The 20,668-nt window shown below is 33.7% G+C and overlaps 1 protein-coding gene across 4 annotated transcripts in view; it reads left to right on the top strand.

The window, feature by feature from the left end:
- LOC136042317 (uncharacterized) overlaps positions 1–20,668 on the top strand; it is a 108,866-nt gene that overhangs the window by 60,833 nt on the left and 27,365 nt on the right. For 2 of the 4 annotated variants that reach the window (XM_065727266.1, XM_065727267.1), the window contains exons 9-12: positions 469–777; positions 6,591–7,073; positions 10,346–10,816; positions 17,928–18,007. In XM_065727266.1, coding sequence (XP_065583338.1) covers positions 469–777; positions 6,591–7,073; positions 10,346–10,816; positions 17,928–18,007 — 1,343 coding nt within the window. The remainder of the gene's footprint in view (positions 1–468; positions 778–6,590; positions 7,074–10,345; positions 10,817–17,927; positions 18,008–20,668) is intronic. The other 2 variants (XM_065727268.1, XM_065727269.1) reach the window with 2 other exon arrangements.

Here is a 20,668-nt window from a genome sequence, read left to right as displayed (position 1 = left end):
TATTAAGAAGTTTTGAACTGTACTTGTCAGGAGTTCCAAAAAACTCTTCTCTTAGGGTCAGGAAACATGAAATTTGGTGATAAGAAATTTATTTATAGGTTTATTTTAAGGTTTCTTATCGACAGTAACCGGTGTATGTGTCCCCTTTTATCGATCTATTAAAATTTATGAATTATAATTATAAAATGAAATATATAAAATTATCAACAAACAATGATATCAATATTATTACATTGAAAAAAAAAATACGTTTCTGCTACCCTAGTTTTCAATTCTTTTGTATTTTTTGCTGCGATAGAAGAGCAAGAACTTGTAGATCATTGGAATAGCCTACACTGTTTCGTCTTTACTTCAATACGCCTTATCTCTTCATTTGTTACATTTTTTATTTTGTACTCTTCATTTTTATTTTGTACAGTCTAACTATTGTTTTATATATATTATTTTTAATATCTATGTTTCTTATAGCTGCAAAAGAAATCTTTTGAAAACTTGAGCAAAATAAGAATATCAGTGGTTGGCAATTATCTGGGTGAGAAGGACGACATCATTATTCTGTCCCTGGTTGGGTCAAATAAAGACTCCAATATAGATTTTTTATCAACAGTAAACAGTTATGTAAAGAGAGTATGTTCTGGCCTATCTCATGCCAAACATGGACTGTATATGATTGGTAATATAGAGTGCTTGAAGTCACAATCCGAGCTATGGAATAGAATTTACACCACTTTAAATGACATGAAAAAAATTGGAAATCAACTGGACCTGGTTTGTCAGGTAATTGGATTCACTTTGTAGAACCTCAAAATCGAAAAAAATCATATTTTCTTCCTCTTGTATAACAAAAGTGTTCGAAGACAAGGAGATTGAGCTAATGAGTTTTAGTTATTTACAAAGTCAGAGATGATGAAGTGCTTAATCTGGGTACTTTAGATTGCGTTTGAGCATTCTAATACTGTCTATCTGACAGGTCGAATTACTTATCCCTTGCATTTCACGAGATGTGAATGACGTCAGAGGCTAGTAGGATTAGTACTTAAAACGGTCTGAATAAATTTTAGGATAGTTGCCACCTGCTAACCCTGGAAAATACAGGATAACAAAGAGTAGTTGAAGGGAAATACGAGCACAAAATTCAATCTTTTCAAAAATTAAGTAAAAAAACAAGTTTTTTTAACGGAAAGTAAGGAGCGGCATTGAAACTTAAAACGAACAAAAATTACTTCGTATATGAAAGGGGCTGCTTTCTCATGAACGCCCTGCTCTTTGCGCTAAAGTTTCAGTCTTTCACTTAACTCTACTTTTTAAAACAGGAAAAAACTTTAGCGTAAAGAGCAGGGAGTTCATGAGGAAGCAGCCCCTTTCATATACGATGTAATTTCTGTTCGTTTTAAGTTTTAATGCTGCTCCTTACTTTCCGTTAAAAAAACTTTTTTTTTTATTTAATTTCTGAATATTTTTGAATCAATGCATGTTTGGATTTTGGCTCTCCGCAGATGAATAATTAAAACAAAATTTACATATTTATTTTTTGGCTAAATGGCTTTCTCATAGTTTTGATCGAATGATTTTGAGAAAAAAGGAGCGGGGGAGGAGGCCTAGTTGCCCTCCGATTTTTTGGTTACTTAAAAAGGCAACTAGAACTTTTAATGTTTTACGAATGTTTTTATTAGTAAAAGATACACATAACTTATAAATTAGCTTACGTAACAAATTTCTGTATTCTCATGCTTTTATTACGTACTAGCTGTTGGGGTGGCGCTTCGTGCCACCTCAACACCTAGCTGGTGGGGGTGCTTCGCAAATAACCCCCCCCCCCAAGCCCCCTCGCGCGCGTAAGTCGTTACGCGCCATTGTAGTTGTGTCCCTGTGTCCCACCTGTGAATATAGATAAAAGAGAAAAGATTTCTCTTTTCTTTATAGATATATATATGTTTTTAACTACGTAAAACTTGCGAATATACAACATTCTTCGATATCCCATTTTCTGTTCATATAAATAGATTGTCAGGTTTACCGACTCTTGAACATGCAACATAAAATTGTCCATGGGAAAAACAATACGTATTCAGATCTATACCTCATTATTCTAATGATTGCCCTTGAGCTTTGTTGATGGTGATTGCTAATCGAACATTCCCTGTGTCCCCGGCATCATTTATATATCCCCCTGTGCCCCCGGCATCCCCGTTGTAGTTGTGTCCCTGTGTCCCGGTCGTCATTTATATTCCCATTATCCCGGTCGTCATTTGTGTCCCAGTGTCCCAGTCTGTAATTTCTCTTTGAGCGTCCCGGTCGTCATTTATATTCCCTGTGTCCCGGTCATCATTGGTGTCCCGGTGTCCCGGTCTGTAATTTATCTTTGAGTGTCCCGGTCGTCATTTATATCTCCCGGTCGTTATTTGTGTCCCAGTGTCCCAGTCTGTAATTTCTCTTTGAGTGTCCCGGTCGGCATTTATATTCCTTGTGTCCCGGCTTTTAGTTTTCTTTTTCTCCTTTATTTTTCAGTTTTTTTTTTCCTTTTTTATTTATTTTTTTCAGTTTTTAGTTTTTTTTATTAGGTTTTAGTTTTTTTTCTTTTTGTTTTTTTTTGTAGTTTTTACTTTTTTAGTTTTTTTTTTAGTTTTTTTTTCTTTTTTGGTTTTTAGTTTTTTATCTTTTTTTTAGTTTTTTGTAGTTTTTACCTTTTTTTAGTTTTTTTTCTTCTTTTGTATTAATGCTAAAGCCAAGGTTCGAACCTGGATTCTCTCGGACCTAGAACCTGGAAGATAACGCTTTACCAACTCAGCTACTTCGGCTTGAATACATTCGTTTTGAGCAGCTTCCTCGGCGGTTGCCATTGTAGGTTCTTCAGTCATTTTACAAATAGAAATTTCTCTTTCAACGATCTTCTTACAATTAAAAATTTGTCTTTGAACGATTTTCTTAAATACCTGTGTCCTGGTCGTCATTTATATTCCCTGTGTCCCGGTCGTCATTTGTGTCCCGGTATCCCAGTCTGTAATTTCTCTTTGAGTGTCCTGGTCGTCATTTATATTCCTTCTGTCCCGGTCTGTAATTTCTCTTTGAGTGTTTTTTCTTTTTAGTTCTTTTAGTTATTTACCTTTTTTCTTTTTTCAGTTTTCTTTTTCTTCTTTATTTTTCAGCGTCACTATGAAATACATATCGCCGAACCTTTTTATTTTTTTAACTAAAATCTGGTAGGCATTGATGACCTTATCCAAGTCAAAATCCCAAACCCAATCATCATCGCTCTCATTTTCAGTTTTGATATGTTTTGACTCTCGCTGTCCAGGTGGATTTTCATCTAACTGCGCGGTTTTGCGTTCTTTAGCCGCAAGCCTGTTTTCTTGCTGTTCTTGTGATTCCTCGGCACGCTTTCTTGTCGTACTTTCTCTATCAGCCGCAAGTTTTTTGGCATAGAGTCGTTGAGCAGCTTCCTCGGCTGTTGCCATTGTAGGTTCTTCAGTCATTTTACAATTAAACATTTTTCCGTCCACGATCTTCTTAAAATTAAAAATTTGTCTTTGAACGATTTTCTTAAATACCTTTAATGACGTCATCGTCATAACAAACATGACGACAACCAACTTCATGACGACATGACATGATGACATGACGTCACTCGACAGACCCACAGACAAACAACTCATTTTATATATATATATATATAGATATGGAAGGTTCACTCCCTCGTCAGTACCTCGCTCTATACACTAAAGCTTAAATTTTGTCCTAATTTCCTAAGAATAGCCCCCTGAATCACAAAAGCCGTAGAATAAATAGTTGAAATTACTAAAAATACATTTGCGTAAAGAGCGGCGTATTAGGAGGAGGTGAGCCCATCATAAGCGTACTAAGTTCTGTTCGTTTTAAGTTTTAATGCTTCTCCTTACTTTCAGTTGAAAAAACTTTTATAAATTTTTTTTTTTTTTGTTTTTTTTTAAATAATGCTAGAAAATCCTGCGCTCCCTGCATGAAAATTTTCTTCCCCCATGACAAATTCATCCAATGAAAGTTCCCCCAACAATAAGCCCTCTTCGCAACCCCCCCCCCAACCTAACAATCCCCCTGAAAACGTTTGTACACTTCCAAATAACCATTACTATATGCAAGCACTAGTCAAAGTTTGCAATTTGTAGCCCCTCCCACGGAGACTGAGGGAGTAAGTCGTCCCCAAAGACATAGTTATAAGGTTTTTTGACTACGTTGAATAAAATGGCTATCTCAGAATTTTGATCTGGTGACTTTGGGAAAATAATTAGCGTGGAAGGGGGCCTAGGTACCCTCCACTTTTTGGTCACTTAAAAAGGGCACTAGAACTTTTCATTTCCGTTAAAATGGGTCGATACAACCACTGGGTCGATACATTCACCCTTGGAAAAAAAAAATTAAAATGAACACGCATCCGTGATCTACCTTCTGGCAAAAAATTCTATGACTTTTAAGAGTTGTTTCCCCCTATTTTCTAAAATGAGGCAAATTTTCTCAGGCTCGTAACTTTTGATGGGTAACAATAAACTTGATGAAACTTATATATGTAAAATCAGCATTAAAATGCGATTCTTTTGATGTAGCTATTGGTATAAAAAATCCATTTTTTTTTTGTTTTGGTTACTATTGAGCCGGGTCGCTCCTTGCTACAGTTCGGTATCACGAACTGTTTGATATAAAAATTATGTGAATTTTTACGCAGAGAAAAACAAAAAAAGAGTAATTTTGGAGTTTGGCATATCTTCAGGGGATTTTAAGTAAGCAGTGCTTACAGCTGAGTATCGGTGAATAGTGTTGTTATTCACTTAGGTGCCAAAAGGATTTCAGTTGACAGGTTTCCACATAAGTGTTTGTTGTAATCTTTTACGGATTACGTCTAGAAAAGTTAATATTAAGCAGAAAAGTCAGATATGAATGCTTGAACGCATATCCAATTTTCTTTATGCGCTCTTAAAGCCAGTTTAACAAGATTTGTGCCCATTCGTATCCCACCATACTAGTCAGAAGCCTTCTTTTCAAGCCGATTTTTCTTGATATTCATATTTGTGCAAACACCACTCAAAATCCTAACAGTCAAAAGCCTTTTATACGACTATGCAAATTAAAAGGCTGATTAGATTGTTTTCAAACATTTTCTTTATATTCATATTTGTGCACCCCCCACACCAAATCACAGTAGTAAAATCTCTTTAAATCACTATACTCTTCAGAAACCTTCGTTTTGCTATTTTTAAACCATATTTTTGTTTTATTGACTCCTAAGCCGTAGATTATTGAAACCCCATATTATTTTCTTATCGTCATAATATTAGAAAACCTTAGATAATTTTACCAAAAATTTCGATTTTTTGCTTGCAAATTTAGATTATCGAGATATTCATACAATCTTATACCTTCTCATTTTCACCGTTTTTGCAACTAAGAACTTTCTAAAACATTTATTTTTAACTGTTTTACTTTTCGCATTACCAAATTTCAAAGAAATATCTTTTACTCACTTCCAGATTTGGTATTTGCAAATACCCCACATGCAAATCTTTTGAAAGCTCAATAGCGAAATTAAACCTTCTGAGCTTATTAAAGGAAAACTCTAAGAAAGGAATAACAGGTCTAAAAGGAAGGAAGTCTTCTTATTGGTCACTATTCTGCTCCTTTTCCACTCCGTCAAATACAAACGAGGGAATATTTGAAAATTTATAGTTTATATCTAGGAGTGCACATTCACAACATTAAGATTAGGTAAGGCATATAAGGTATCTGGGATGTCCCACAAACTTACAAGGAATGATAAATCCTAAAAAATGATAAATGCCCCACCCAAAATAATTGAAGGGTTGCTAGAATTATCAAAAGCAGATGGCAATATCATTGCATTTGACTCCATATTAATTTAAACCAGAAAAAAATTCAAACTTTAGTAAAAGAAGATAGCTCTGAATTCACTAATAATCGAAAAATATTTATTCAGCTTTTTCGTAAATCGAATAATTAGAGAAAAGTGGACCTAGTGAAGGCAAAAGGGTTTAAACCAAGTGAAAGCAAATTTTTGGCTAAAATATTTTTATCGACTCTTATTTGTCCCGACATGATATTTCATAGAAATATAATTTCTCGAATTTCATATTTATCCTCACACATAATAACTCATTCAGTTGAAAACCCATATATATGCGAGATATGCGGTTCTTTTTTAATATATTTTTCATTTGTCAAACCACTTACCAGTTCATTTAGGAGAAAAAACTACAATGTCAAATATGCGATTCATCTTTCACTCCTAGTTACTACTTATCTTACCATTTGAAAGTTCACTATCATAGCATAATATATTCTACGCAATTTTCCTCGAAAATTTAAATTTTCTAACCTATTGAGACTTCATCCGAAAGAAAATCCTTTTACCTACAAAATACGTGAGACAGAATTTTTGTTCAAGCTTTACAAGCCTTTAGGGCTTAACCCTAAAAATTCATTAAAACCAAAATATATAAAAAGGAAAATGCATTTTCATTTACATCTAAGATTTCATAAATATTAAGATTCCGTAGAATTTTCTATAAAACAGTCGGTTACTGTTCCTCCAATATGTTTTGCAGGTTCATGATACAGTAACTCAAGTAACAAATGCCAGTGATTTTGCTGCTGTTACCAAGGTTGTACAAGAAGGTTGTATGCAAGAATGTTATGCAATTTTGAACTGTGGTCATTTATGCCAAAGAATCTGTCATTTTGACGACCGAGATCACCTTCAATATCAATGCAACAAAACTTGTGACCGATATATCTGCTCTGAAAAGCATCAATGTCCTAGGAAATGTTTCGAAGAATGTGAAAAATGCATAATTAAAGTTGAGAAAGCTTTACCCTGTGGCCACACAGCCACGCTACCCTGCTTTGTTGATAGTTTAGACTACAAGTGCTTGGTTATGGTTGAAGAAGTTTTGCCAGATTGTGGTCATCTTATACATGTGCGATGCCAATACAGACAACTATGTGCCAATTTTTCTTCCTTTTGCAGAAAACAATGCAATATTCCATTACCCTGTGGACACCAATGTACCAGACAATGCCACGTAAATGTAAGTATTAGGCTGAATAAATCATTTTCTTGTAAATTCATCGTGTTTACCTTTCAATTTTTTATTGAATATAACAATGACTTGGCTTAAGGAATGGAAAATTAATTTTGACCAACAAAAAGGAAAGAATTGATGTAATAACCTGAAAAAATAATACTACTTGTTTTTAAACTGCCTTCAAGTACAAAAGAAACTTCCTAAAGCCTTGGCTATTATGATTGTTAAATCTAAATTAATCTTAGATCAAATGTTAAGATATTAAGTCCAACACTTTTGACGGTGTTCGGATATGAATCTGAACCATGGATGGTTCAAAATATCTGTTCAGAGCTGAAGATGAAGATCTGTTGATATGAAAATATGATACTTTTCTGTGAAACTGATGAATATATTACAAACTTAGTATATTGACCATAAATCCAAATCAAACAGACTTGATGAATATTTTACTAAATTTAACTACAGCCTAAACGTAATTTTATAGAAACATCATAGTTATTTCCACTATGTGGGGGCCCACTGATAGAAAGTATTTAAGAAACATTGAAAATTTTGCTCTTAAGCTTTCATAAGGGAATAAACAGGAAAGAGTACATGATAATAGAGGTTCTGGAATAGATTATTTACAGTCAAAAATAAGGTGTGTCTGTAATAGGCGAAAAGTTTGCAGCCTAAAAAATCCTGATGGCGGTACAAAACACTGATCCCTGTCTTAAATCAAAGTTGTTTCATTATTTAATGATTTTTACCATTTAATATTTTATAAATATTCCGAAGGATTTTTCAATCTAAAAGTTTTTTGTTACTGCATCCCCGAACATGCTAAGCTCTTATTTCCGAACGCATCATTTTTTTAAGTTACATTCTTGAACATATTAAGCTCTTATTAAAAATTTAAACTATAATAAATTCTCACGCTGTGTAGTTTCTTTTATGTTTCAAGCTATTGTTTTCTATTGTTATTAAATAAAAAAAAACAAGTTTTTTTTAACTGAAAGTAAGGAGCGACATTAAAACTTAAAACGAACAGAAATTACTTCGTACATGAAAGGGGCTGCTTCCTCATCAACGCCCCGCTCTTTACGCTAAAGTTTGACTCTTTCTCTCGACTCTTCTTTTTAAAACAGTAAAAAACTTTAGCGTAAAGAGCGGGGCGTTGATGAGGAAAGGGCGTTGATGAGCTACATGGCTTTCTCATAATTTTGATCGAATGATTTTGAGAAAAAAGAGCGGAGGAGGAAGCCTAGTTGCCCTCCGGTTTTTGGTTAATTAAAAAGGCAACTAGAACCTTTAATTTTTTACGAATCTTTTTATTAGTAAAAGATATACGTAACTTATAAATTAGCTTACGTAAAGAACTTTTGTATTTTCATGTTTTCATTACATATATGAGGGGGTTCGCCCCCTCGTCAGTACCTCGCTCTTTACACTAAAGCTTAAATTTTGTCCCAATTCATAAAGAATGATCCCTGAATCACAAAAGCCGTAGAATAAATAGTTTAAATTACTAAAAATACTTTAGCGTAAAGAGCGGGGTATTAGGAGGAGGTGAGTCCCTCATATGGGTAATAATTTCAGTTCGTTTTAAGTTTTAATGCTGCTCCTTACTTCCAGCTGAAAAAAAAGTTTTCATATTTTTTTTCATTGTTTTTTTAAGTAATGCTAGTAAATCCTGCGCTCCCTTCATGGAAATTTTCTTCCCCCATGACAAATTCCTCGATGGAAAGTTCCCCCAGCATATCTCCCTCTTCTCAACCCCTGCCCCCAACCAAAAATCCTCCTGAAAGCGCCTGTACACTTCCCAATAACCATTACTATATGTAAATACTGGTCAAAGTTCGTAACTTGTAGCCCCTTCCACGGGGACTGTGGGGGAGTAAGTCGTCCCCAAATACATAGTTATAAGGTTTTTCGACTACGCTAAATAAAATGGCTATCTCAGAATTTTGATCCTTTGACTTTGGGAAAATAATTAGCGTGGGAGGGGGCCTAGGTGCCCTCCAATTTTTTGGTCACTTAAAAAGGACACTAGAACTTTTCATTTCCGTTAGAATGAGGCCTCTCGCAACATTCTAGGACAACTGGGTTGATACGGTCACCCCTGGGAAAAAAAACAAACTAACAAACAAATAAACACGCATCCGTGATCTGCCTTCTGGCAAAAAATACAAAATTCCACATTTTTGTAGATAGGAGCTTGAAACTTCTACAGTAGGGTTCTCTGATACGCTAAATCTGATGGTCTGATTTTCGTTAAGATTCTATGACTTTTAGGGGGTATTTCCCTCTATTTTCTTAATTAACGCATATTTTTCAGGCTCGTAACTTCTGATGGGTAAGACTAAACTTGATGAAACTTATATATTTAAAATCAGCATTAAAATGCAATTCTTTTGATGTAGCTATTGGTGCCAAAATTATATTTTTAGAGTTTTGGTTACTATTGAGCCGGGTCACTCTTTACTACAGTTCGTTACCACGAACTGTTTGATTTTGATGAATCCAAGAAATTCTATATATTGCTGACAGTTAAAACTTTCAACTGTAGTTGATTTTAACTTGAAGCAAAGAATCATATTCTTTCTATATTTTTCGATTACAAGATATTTAATTCACTGTGCATTTTATTTATTCTTTTATATGGTCAGTTTACATTTTCTAACACTATCCCAAGTATGACTTGAGAAAACTTTCAGTCCTTTGAACGCATAAAATTTCGTTTCAATGCCGATGAAGCTTTAGTTCCTGAACATTGTCTTTGCTAATGCTTCCAATTTAGTATTTTCTTTGGCATATTGATTTAATTCATCTTCTCATATATTTGCTTCGTTTCACAAGTTTTGTCTTTTATAATATTTAAATTTTGGGTTGTATAATACATAGATCAAGACTTAAGAGCCTGACCCCCGATACTTTATGATTTGATGATTTTATCGCAATTAATCATCATTTCGATATTGTGAGAGTTTTTTCTTCTTTTTCTTACTGTTTGACGAAATTACCCATCTTGCACCCCCCCCCTGTGGCCCAAAAAGATAACTTCTTCACAAAATAATTCAGATTTATTAAATGACTATGATTACCAGGTAAGAGATAGTCTAGGTTCTTCGAGGGACATAATACGGGTTCCTGCATTTTGTATTTTTCAAAACAGGTCCTTTTGTTGTTTCTCTAGGTATTTCTGGAAACAAGGGTGAATAGAATAATCTAACATTTCTATTTCCATTGGATATTTCTTGTTTCTATTTTTATTTTTTTATTTATATTCTTAGGACGATCCTGAACATAAGAAATATGTCTGCAAAAAGAAATGTGAAAAGAAAAACAAAGGATGTAAAGGAGATCATCAATGTCGCCGATTATGCTCTGAAGAGTGTATGAAGTGTGAGGTCACAATCAAAGCTACATTACCTTGCGGACATGAGACTAGAATAGAATGTGGGGCAGATATTCAAAAGCACATCTGTACTGTTGAAGTTAAGCAGGTTTTCCCAAAATGCCAGCATACTATCACTAACCCTTGTTTTTGCTCAAAAAGATATTCCAAGATCCACATCGTCGTGGCTACATTACCTTGTGGGCATTTGGGGGCATTAGAATGTGGGGAAGATATTCAAAAGTACATATGCACCGTTGAGTGTAAGCAGGTTTTACCAGAATGCCAGCATACCATCACTAAGCCATGTTATAGAGTTCAAGAATATGTTGACTTGAGTAAATCCTTCGATGCTTCTAAAAATCAGGTAATATTTCTTAAAGAGAAAAATAAAGAGCTAAGCAAAAGTAAACATTCAGGTTAAATATCGCTTTGAACAGAATGATCTGTTTTCTAATTTTTGGAGGATACTGTAATGTCTTATCAAATTAGTGTGGAAAACATGGTCACTTATTTATGCCGTAACCTATTCCTGAATTTCCGATATATGCTATTGAAAATATTTTTGAAATTTAATACAAACACAATAAATAGATCGATAAAATAAGGAAAACTAAAAGTAAAACAATCAAATCTTGATTAATTATTGAAAGTTTCCCCTTATTACTAAAGTATATTTTACTAATACTTTAACCCCCTCATACCTTGTAACTTTTACTAGCCTAACTGACATTCGTAATTTCACTGTCCTTTCAACAAACTTCTAACACCGTATGTACACCGCGTATAAAAACAGTCTGTTGTCCACATTTATTTTATATTATGAATTAGACCTCTAAGCAAAATTTAGTCTACCACCATTCCAGCCAAGATTCTGAAAAGAACTAATTCGTGATAACCAACTGCAAGTAAAGAGCGACAAACCTCAGTACTAACCAAAACGTTAAAATGGAATTTTGATATTAACATATACATATATATATATATATATATATATATATATATATATATATATATATATATATATATATATATATATATATATATATATATATATATATGTTATTATGTATATATATATATATATATATATATATATATTTATATATATATATATATATATATATATATATATATATATATATATATATATGCTGTTGCGTTGGTGATTTCTCTTTTCATGATATATATATATATATATATATATATATATATATATATATATATATATATATATATATATATATATATATATATATATATATATATATATATATATATATATATATATATATATATATATATATATATATATATATATATATATATATATATATATCAAAAGAATTGGCTTATTATAATGATTAATCACAAATCTTTTCCCGCAAAATAAGTCTTTCAAAGAAAAGTAAAGTACTCCGTGTAACAAAAAATTGAGCAAAATTAGAACGAAATTATATACGAAGCATAAAAATACCACAAATCAGCATCAATAAATAAATAAAACCAAAAACCAACAGAAATTATAATAAATAACTGAGCCAGGCTCAAAATTAGCAGAAATTAACATGAGTAGAGCTCACAACCCCTGTGCCTTCTCAAGGCCAGAACATAATTTGTACTTAACTGAAAAAAATAATTTATATGTTTTTACTTTTATAACTTCAAAAATTATGAATATTTTTAGGAATAAGTGTGAGCATATCTATATTAAACTGACCATGTATATTCATTGTGTTTTGGTAAAGTGCAAATTATGTTCTGGCCTTGAAAAGGCATTGGGGTTATGAGCCCTACTCATTTTATTTCTGCTCAATTGAATTTGATTCGGCTATTTGAAATAATTTATGTTTGTTTTGGGTTTCAGTTATTTATTGATGCTGATTTATGGTAATTTTACGCTTGTTAGATTTTTTTATTCTATTTTGGTTATTTTGGTTTAATGGAATTCTTTATTTTTCTTTGATAAACTTATTTTGTTGAATTTTTTTAGATTAATTTCTGTTCATTCTATTTTTACATAGTCTGTTTCAGGGGAAAAATTATTTAGATCTTTTTTGTTTTTTCCTTAAGAATTTAAAGTTTGGTCTGCTATTTGTTTGCTAGAGAACCTTTTTCACCAATTTTAACAACATACATCCTTTTGAAAATCTTGCAAGAAATAATAGTGTTTAATTAAGTTGTATACCTTCTCTAGTGAACCTGAAAAATAAACTTGTACCATTCCCAAAAAAAATTTATCTATGCTCTTTGGCAACCTGGATACAATTACGTACTTTAGTTTTAGTTAAATTTTATGAGAAGAACTAGTAATAAAAGTAGCCTCAAAGTTTCAAACTTAATACCCTCAGTCGTTGTTGAGTCCTGATATGTCTTATTGGCAACCAGCATAAACACAGTGCATTTTAATATAAACTTAAAGCAAAATATAGTTTTAAGCATAATGGGCCAATTTTGTAACTGTGTGTGTGTGGGGGGGTGACCTACGCCATAGCCTTAGAGAAATGGTTACTAGACTGTTCTGTAATACTGAGCTAAATGGCTGTCATAAAATTTTGATTGGAAGTGTTTGGAAAATCTGACTTCCAAATTATAAGGAAGGCTGATTGTCATTTAATAATTTTTGAATCTTAAATAGGGCACTAGAAATTATAATTTCCAATCAAACTAACTCTTGTAAAATGTGAGTGATATTACTAGATAAGACAGAGAAGCACTGCCTATTATATTGCTTATTTAACCTATTAATACCTGGATGCATATTGTTTTTTTTGTTGTTTAGTTAAAACTGCTACTAAACATTCCCTAACAGTTTCAACTTAATAGCATTAGTTTCATTACAGTATTTGTAGAAGTAGTACTAAAAGTATACACAAAATGTCCACCGGCTAATTCAAAATCCACCACAACTTACCCTGAAAGTTCTAATTGAATAATTTAAGCCGTTAATATGTTATTGCTTTGTCATCCCTTTGACTTTCTACATAATCACATTTCGTTTTGATTTAAATTAACATCCGCCGAAATATTCCTTTAAAGCTTTACCTGAATATCCTTAGCTTTTGTAGTAGCAATAGTTGTAGTAACAGTAGTAACATTAGATGCAGTATGCACATAGCACCTTTTCGTGTGTTGAACATCCCTTTCAACATACCGTGAAAGTTTCAGCTTAATACCCTCAACCGTTCCTGAAGCATTGTTGATACGTCCTCTTGACAACCTATGTAGGCATAGTGTGTCTCTATTTAGCTTAATACAGCTTCAGCATTACCAAAAATTTTAGCCCTAATACCTTTAGCTTTAGAAGCAGTAGCAGTAGTAGCACTAGTAGTTATAGTTGTATCAATATTAGCAGTAGCATTAGAAATAAAAGTAATAGGCTCAGTTTTATTATCAGTAGTATTCCAAAAAGCTTCATATGCACCCAGGAAATAACTTACAGTCCTTTCTTTAGGGCTTTTCTTAGGGGGTTCTGTCAACCATGGAGGCATTGTTATGTATTCTTTGGACTATTTTGAACAATTGAGCTATTTCACAGTTTTAATCAGATATTATGGTGAAAATAGGGGTGGTTGAAGGGGGCTAGCTTTCTCGATCACATTTGCCTCTTAAAAATTTAATTTTATTTGTTTTGGGTTTCATTTATTCTTTAATAGTAATTCCTGGTCGTTTCGATTTTTAATTATTAGTGTTTTGTTTCTTGTAGTTTTAAGCTTAATATGGCCTTTACTTTACTTTGAAAAAACTTTTGTTCGGTTTTGTTTTAATTAACTACAAAAAACACCAGAAAGTTTGGGCACCTTTTGAAGGTGCACCATTGGGCACCTTTGCTGAAATTATCTACCTTTTTCGAAGAAAAATCCTGCTAGACAATTTGATCCCTGCTGAAAATTTCCCTCTGACAATTCCCTCATGAAATCCTCTCCATATGTAAATTTGGGTGTCCAGAGATAAATAAAGACAATTGAAAAAAATTTTGTGCATGAATTCAGAATAGACTTCACAGAGCCTTTCCCCCCCACTGGAAATTCTCCCCTAGGAAATTCCTCTCCCATCAGTGAATTCCATTGCAAAAAATGTCCGTATGCTGCCCAATAATAAATATCATCAGTAAATAATAGAAAAATTGCAAAAGTTACAGCCCTTTCTCTAAGGGTTCAGGGTGGTCATGTTATATGCAGAGTTGTAGTTGTTGGACCTTTCAATTATGATGAACCTAATGGCAATCTCAAAATTTCACAAGGATGTGTTTTGGGAAAAAGGCGCCATGGGAAGGGGGCTTGCTGCCCTCCATTCTGTTTGTTACTTAATAGGGCAATTAAAATTAAATTGTTTGTTCAAATGAGCTATCTCTCGATGTCTTAGGACCCTTGGCTCAATACGATCATCCTTGGGGAAAACAAAAAGACAACAAACAGCATGCACTCTTCATCTTGGTTGGACAAAAACTCCACAATTCTTATTTTTTATAAGTGATAACTTCAAATCTTCACAGCATGAGTGTTGTGTAGTTAGGGAGGGGGCAGATACCACAAAGGATGCATTTTAACACATAACAATCCTAACTTTCACTGGACCCCCAGATAAATACATAATTAGTTCTAATGAAGAGGGAAGGATGCAGGAATTAATCCCTCTTTGTTTCCAAAAATATATCTGGTCTACGTTGTTATTATGAAAGTAAAGAGTAACTTTAAGCCCAAAAATGAGCAGAGTTCATTTTGAATAGGTGGGGAAATCTTCCATCCTCAGCCATGTTCCTCTCGTGGTCATAGAAACTTCAAAGGATGGTCATTCAAACAAAAATTATCTTTTCTAGTCCTGGTTTTTAAAGTCGAAAGTGACTGGAGACCAGCCAGCCCCTTTTATAGAACAGTTTTAATATCTGGTCCTTTGGTTACCCTTTGAGGTATATCCTTTGTATTTTCTCTGTGGCTGCTCATTTTTGTGCGTTTTGCTAGTTTTAATAGTCAAAAGAAACTGGAGGGCAAGCAGTTCTCATCCCTTGTCACTTCTTGCTAACCTACTCCAAAAGACATTCGACCAAATTTTGAGACTACCATTTTGCTAATCAAAGTTCAAAGGTGCATTAGCTATACATTTGCTTATGATATAACCCCCTATAGCCCCTGGGGTAAGGGCTGCAAGTGTTGCAATTTGTAAATTATTGCATATGGGTAAGTTATTTGGAAGGGGTGGGCATTTTTCATCCTGGTATTCCTAAAAGGCTGTGGACATTAAGACTTTGCTTTCAGGGAATACCAAGTTAAACCAAAACCTACTAAGTGAATACAAGCTATTACAAGGACGTTTCTAAGGAATGGCTTAGGGTAATAAGTTAAAAATTTTAGGAAATCTTGAACTAACCTAAAGGCTCTAGGTTAATACTTCTGCTAAAAAAATTATTACTATCATTTCTACTACACCAATTGTTACTAATGCTGCTACTACTAGTACTACTACTATTGATACTACAATTGCTACCATCCTGATACTATTTCCAATGCTAAGAATTAAATTGAAACTTATAGAGTATGTTATGGGGGACACCAAAAGACATTTTGAGCACACTACTACTATTACCTCTTCTTCGGCTACTGCTACTAAGACTATTACTGATACTGCTGCTGCTATAAATACTTGGGCCAAGGGTATTGAAGCAAAACTTCAGGCATATTAATGGATGCAGAATTAAATAATTAACACAATCTGTGCACGCAACGATTTTATTTTCACGCATGAATATTTCAAAACTAAGTGATTTCACACTATAGGACGCTATGAAACCAGAGGCTGAAGTGGAAAAAAAAAACAGAAATTAGGTTAACCTTCGAATGAGATAACATCTATATTTAAGAGTATTTATCGGATTCAAAATTGACGAACAATAATTCTTTTTATTCAAAAGTGAATATAATGATTAAAACCATCTTAACGGATGGCATGAGAACAATCATCAACTACATGAAGGAAATTATCGCTCCTGTGAAAACCTTAGCAAATCCTGAAATATTGGAAATACATTGTTTTCACAACCTAGATAGACATAGTGTCTTTTGATTAACTCAATATCCTCTCGACCTGTCTTTAAAGTTTCAAAAAGATCCCTAGAAAATTGGATATGTCCTTTTGACAATCTTAGACGCAAATTGGGTCGTCAAATTTATTTGAGCGTTTCAACCAATATATTATGGAACTTCCAACGAAATATCTTTGTTCTTTCCCAGAACGTTAGATAAAATTCATTTTCAGAGCCTGGATGCTATAATGTTTTATGAATTATTTTCGAAAATTCAGCTTATCTATTTTCTTTATCAGAAATAGATCTTGTTTATAGTTTATTCCATTAATTGATATTTTCTTATTTAAATGTATACTTCTCAAATAAGGGAGTATAATAAAATTATCTCATCAGTTGACAGATGTGTATTTAATTCCATAAGTGTTTGAAAGCTAAATGTATTTAGCTATTCGTTTTTTTGGCAAAATTCTCAAATAGTGCTGTAATTGCTCTAACATTCCAATTAACAGCCAAGAAAACGTTCGAGAATGGGGAGCAGTACAGAGGACATGAGTGTATATATTAAGGTGGAGGGATCAAAAGAGTAGGAAAATAGTAATTAAATGAGCATAAGAATTCCGTAGGATCAACTGAGGAGGAGGAGTAATTCTTCCATGAATCTTATGGTAATATATCTTGTTTGACAGTAGGGATATCCAATCTAGAATTGGCTAGAAAAAGTTTAAACTAACACATCTGGCTTGTAATATGTCTATCTTAACAATTATTCTCAAAAACTAAGTTTATTGTCTTACGAAGATCAATTATGTTATCACAACACTAAAAGTGATAGGCACTGTATGGTGGGAGTTTGTAGATGAGTTTTATAGTTTAGTTTAACTTGAGACTGATCTGGTGGGTTCTGAATGTTAAGTGGGGAATCTTTTATATAAAAATTTTAGTCTGGAAGGGTCCTGGCCTCTGAGATACCTAGTACGTATACTAAAATAGCTCAATTTCGATGTTATACGACTTCAGAATCATTTGAACATAAATTCAGATAGTTTGCTAGAATGGTCCCATCCTTTTTATGTAGGTTCATGTCGTAACACTGGCCTCTAGATAGCGATGTTACAGTCTTTTTACTTATGAAACGTGCACTAAAACCTTAGATTCCTATTCAACTTTAAATTTGTTTCCAGTCGTTAGGACTGTAGGATAAGCTATTCATTTCTCTCTACGCTAGATCCCCAGCATGAGCAATAAGTAAAGAAATTCAGGTGCTATTATTGTACTACCGTTCCAATCAGTATCTCTACTGTCTTTTTGACATAATTCAATATTTTCTGAAACAATATTAACAATAAACTCCTAAATAATTTAAAATTAAAGAGACATAAGTAAACCTTCAAAACATCTTTTTTATAAATTGAAGAAAGGGTTTCTTCGTAGCACTAAGATAGTTTTCCTATCCTAGACTATGCCTGAATCCTCCTGGTTATCCTGGCTATGGCCCAGATCCACAGCGAAGCAAACTGAAGACACGTCAAGTGTGAGGTATAAGCAATGTCCTTTTATTCGTTTTTAGTCTACAGGTATTTGCGTAGTACTTTTTTTGAAATTCCAATTAAACAATAGTTTCACCTGAGAATTAAAAAGATTAAATAGTATAAGAAAAAATAATTTTGAAATTAATAACCTATGTATCACTGGTGATTTAAAAAATGGATAAATTGATGAATGCAGCTAAAGTCTTATTCCCAAGAAGTTACAAACTGAAAAATAATTTAAAATAAAATAGAAATAACATCGATTAAACATACTTTCAAATAGAACAAATAGTAAGTAAGATTTTGTCTACCTTGATATTACTGGATAGCAAAGTGTATCTTTAAATTACACTTCGTGTGTTTGCTTACGCATTGAATACAAATACTAGGGGCAACCAAACTGCTTTAAAATGTTTCAAAGATTAACTTAAATCACTGGGACCGCTTTCAGTACAGAGAAACCTGACAGAACAAAAATCAAACAAGCTAAGCGTGTCAATATGTAATTAAAAATATCTTTAATCCATAGGGTAGCCGTCTGTCTTTCTTGTGGGGGTTTTGGGGAGCCAACCCCTGAGAGGAAAGATGCTCTAACCCAAAAACCGCTTGATTTGGACGAGGAAGAAGAAACGAGGAAACTAGAGACCTCTAAGTGGCTTGAAAGTCATTTTGGTAGCGAATCTTCACAGTAAGCTCCCTCTCCAGTTTTAACAAGAAACATTTTAATTATTTTCGTCAAGGAAATTTTTATATAATGATTAATTACCCGTCTATCCAAAGACTTGGGGTTTTTTTTTTCGTTTTTTTTTCACAACTTGTTAAAGCTTGTAATATGTAATATAAGCACAGATAGTGCCCTGTGCCATGGCCACTTTTATATCATACTAGCTGTTGAGGTGGCGCTTCGCTCCACCCCAACACCTAGTTGGTGGGGGCGCTTCGCACCCCCCCAAGTCCCCCCGCGCGCGTAAGTCGTTACGTGCCGTATTAGTTACGCGCCATTGTAGTTGTGTCCCTGTGTCCCACCTGTGAATAAAGATTGATATATATATTTTTAACTACGTAAAACTTGCAAATATACAACATTCTTGGATGTCCCATTGTCTGTGCATATAAATGTATTTTCAGGTTTACAATGATTGCCCTTGAGCTTTGTTGATGGTGATTGCTAATTGAACATTCCCTCTGTCCCCGTCGTCATTTATATATCCCCCTGTGCCCCCCGACGTCCCCGTATTCAGATCTATACCTCATTATTCTAATGATGTGTCCCTGTGTCTCGGTCGTCATTTATATTCCCTGTGTCCCGGTTGTCATTTGTGTCCCGGTGTCCCAGTCTGTAATTTCTCTTTGAGTGTCGCGGTCGTCATTTATATTCCGTGTGTCCCGGTGTCCCGGTCGTCATTTTTGTCCCGGTCATCATTTGTGTTCCGGTGTCCCGGTCTGTAATTTCTCTTTGAGTGTCCTGGTCGTCATTTATATTCCCTGTGTCCCGGTCGTCATTTGTGTCCCGGTGCTTTGTTGATGGTGATTGCTAATCGAACATTCCTTGTGCCCCGGTCGCTTTCTCTTTGAGTGTCCCGGTCGTCATTTATATTTCCTATGTCCCAGTCGTCATTTGTGTCCAGATGTCCCGGTCTGTAATTTTGTCAGTCGACAAACATGACGTCAGTCAACACACAAACATGACGTCACTCGACAGACACACAGACAACTTATTTTTATATATATAGATATTGAGAAGTAATATTTTTAGCAAGGTGTAACCAATTTTATTTTTTTTTGTTTGGGGGGGGGGGATATTTTTCTTGGGTGCAATTTACAAAAAAAAACTTTAAAAACGCATTAAATATTTGTTTATATTCTTTGTTGTTACGTTTTTAGGAGTTCGGTAAAAATTCTGGAGGTGGGGGGTTAAAACTCGGTACTCTCCCCCTCCCTGGATACGCCTTTATTTTCAGATGAGTAGGCCAAAACACTTATTTCATAGTTGAATGAGTAGAAGTAAACTCAGTAGCTTAAGGCTTTTGAGATTTTCCTAGGCCAAGAGGTAGATACCGGAAATGATTGCTACTGACTCAGCTTTTAAGGTAAAATTTGTATCATTCTGGGGGAGTCTTAATGTTTTCACTCTTACTGTTTAACACATAACTTACTGATGCGTTTATTGTTTTGGCCTATGCAAAATGTAGGGGCATACATGACACTTTTTCTGAAGATAAGGTACGGTGTTGCTAAGTTATTGTAAGTTATTTTATATATTAAGGGGATTTTATTTTCTTTCTTTATTCCCTTTGGGTTTCTTAAAGTCCGAGTCTCTTAAATATTGCATTTTTCATTTTTTTTTATATATTTTTCTCTTGTGTTGAGTCGCTGAAATGTGTAAATGTATTATGTTGAATTTTGTAAACGTATTTATTTACTATTTGTTTCTCCCCTGTTTTTATTTGCCATAGAGCCTTACGGGGGAGTCTATGTTGACGTGTTTTAATGTGAAATTATTTATTGACTGATTTAATCAACAAATTGATTGATCGATGATTGACAGATTGCTACAAGTAGACTGATTGAATAACCACAAGTAGACTGATTGGTAAAAATATTTTGAAATTATCTCCTAGCAACTTATGAATTTTATAGGTCCTAACCTTTGACCTGATTTAAGGAG

This window comes from Artemia franciscana, unplaced genomic scaffold (genome assembly GCF_032884065.1).
Source record: "Artemia franciscana unplaced genomic scaffold, ASM3288406v1 Scaffold_1089, whole genome shotgun sequence".
Lineage (NCBI taxonomy): Eukaryota > Metazoa > Arthropoda > Branchiopoda > Anostraca > Artemiidae > Artemia > Artemia franciscana.
The sequence above is the reverse complement of the archived record's forward strand: the minus strand, read 5'-3'. Positions and strand labels throughout refer to the sequence as shown.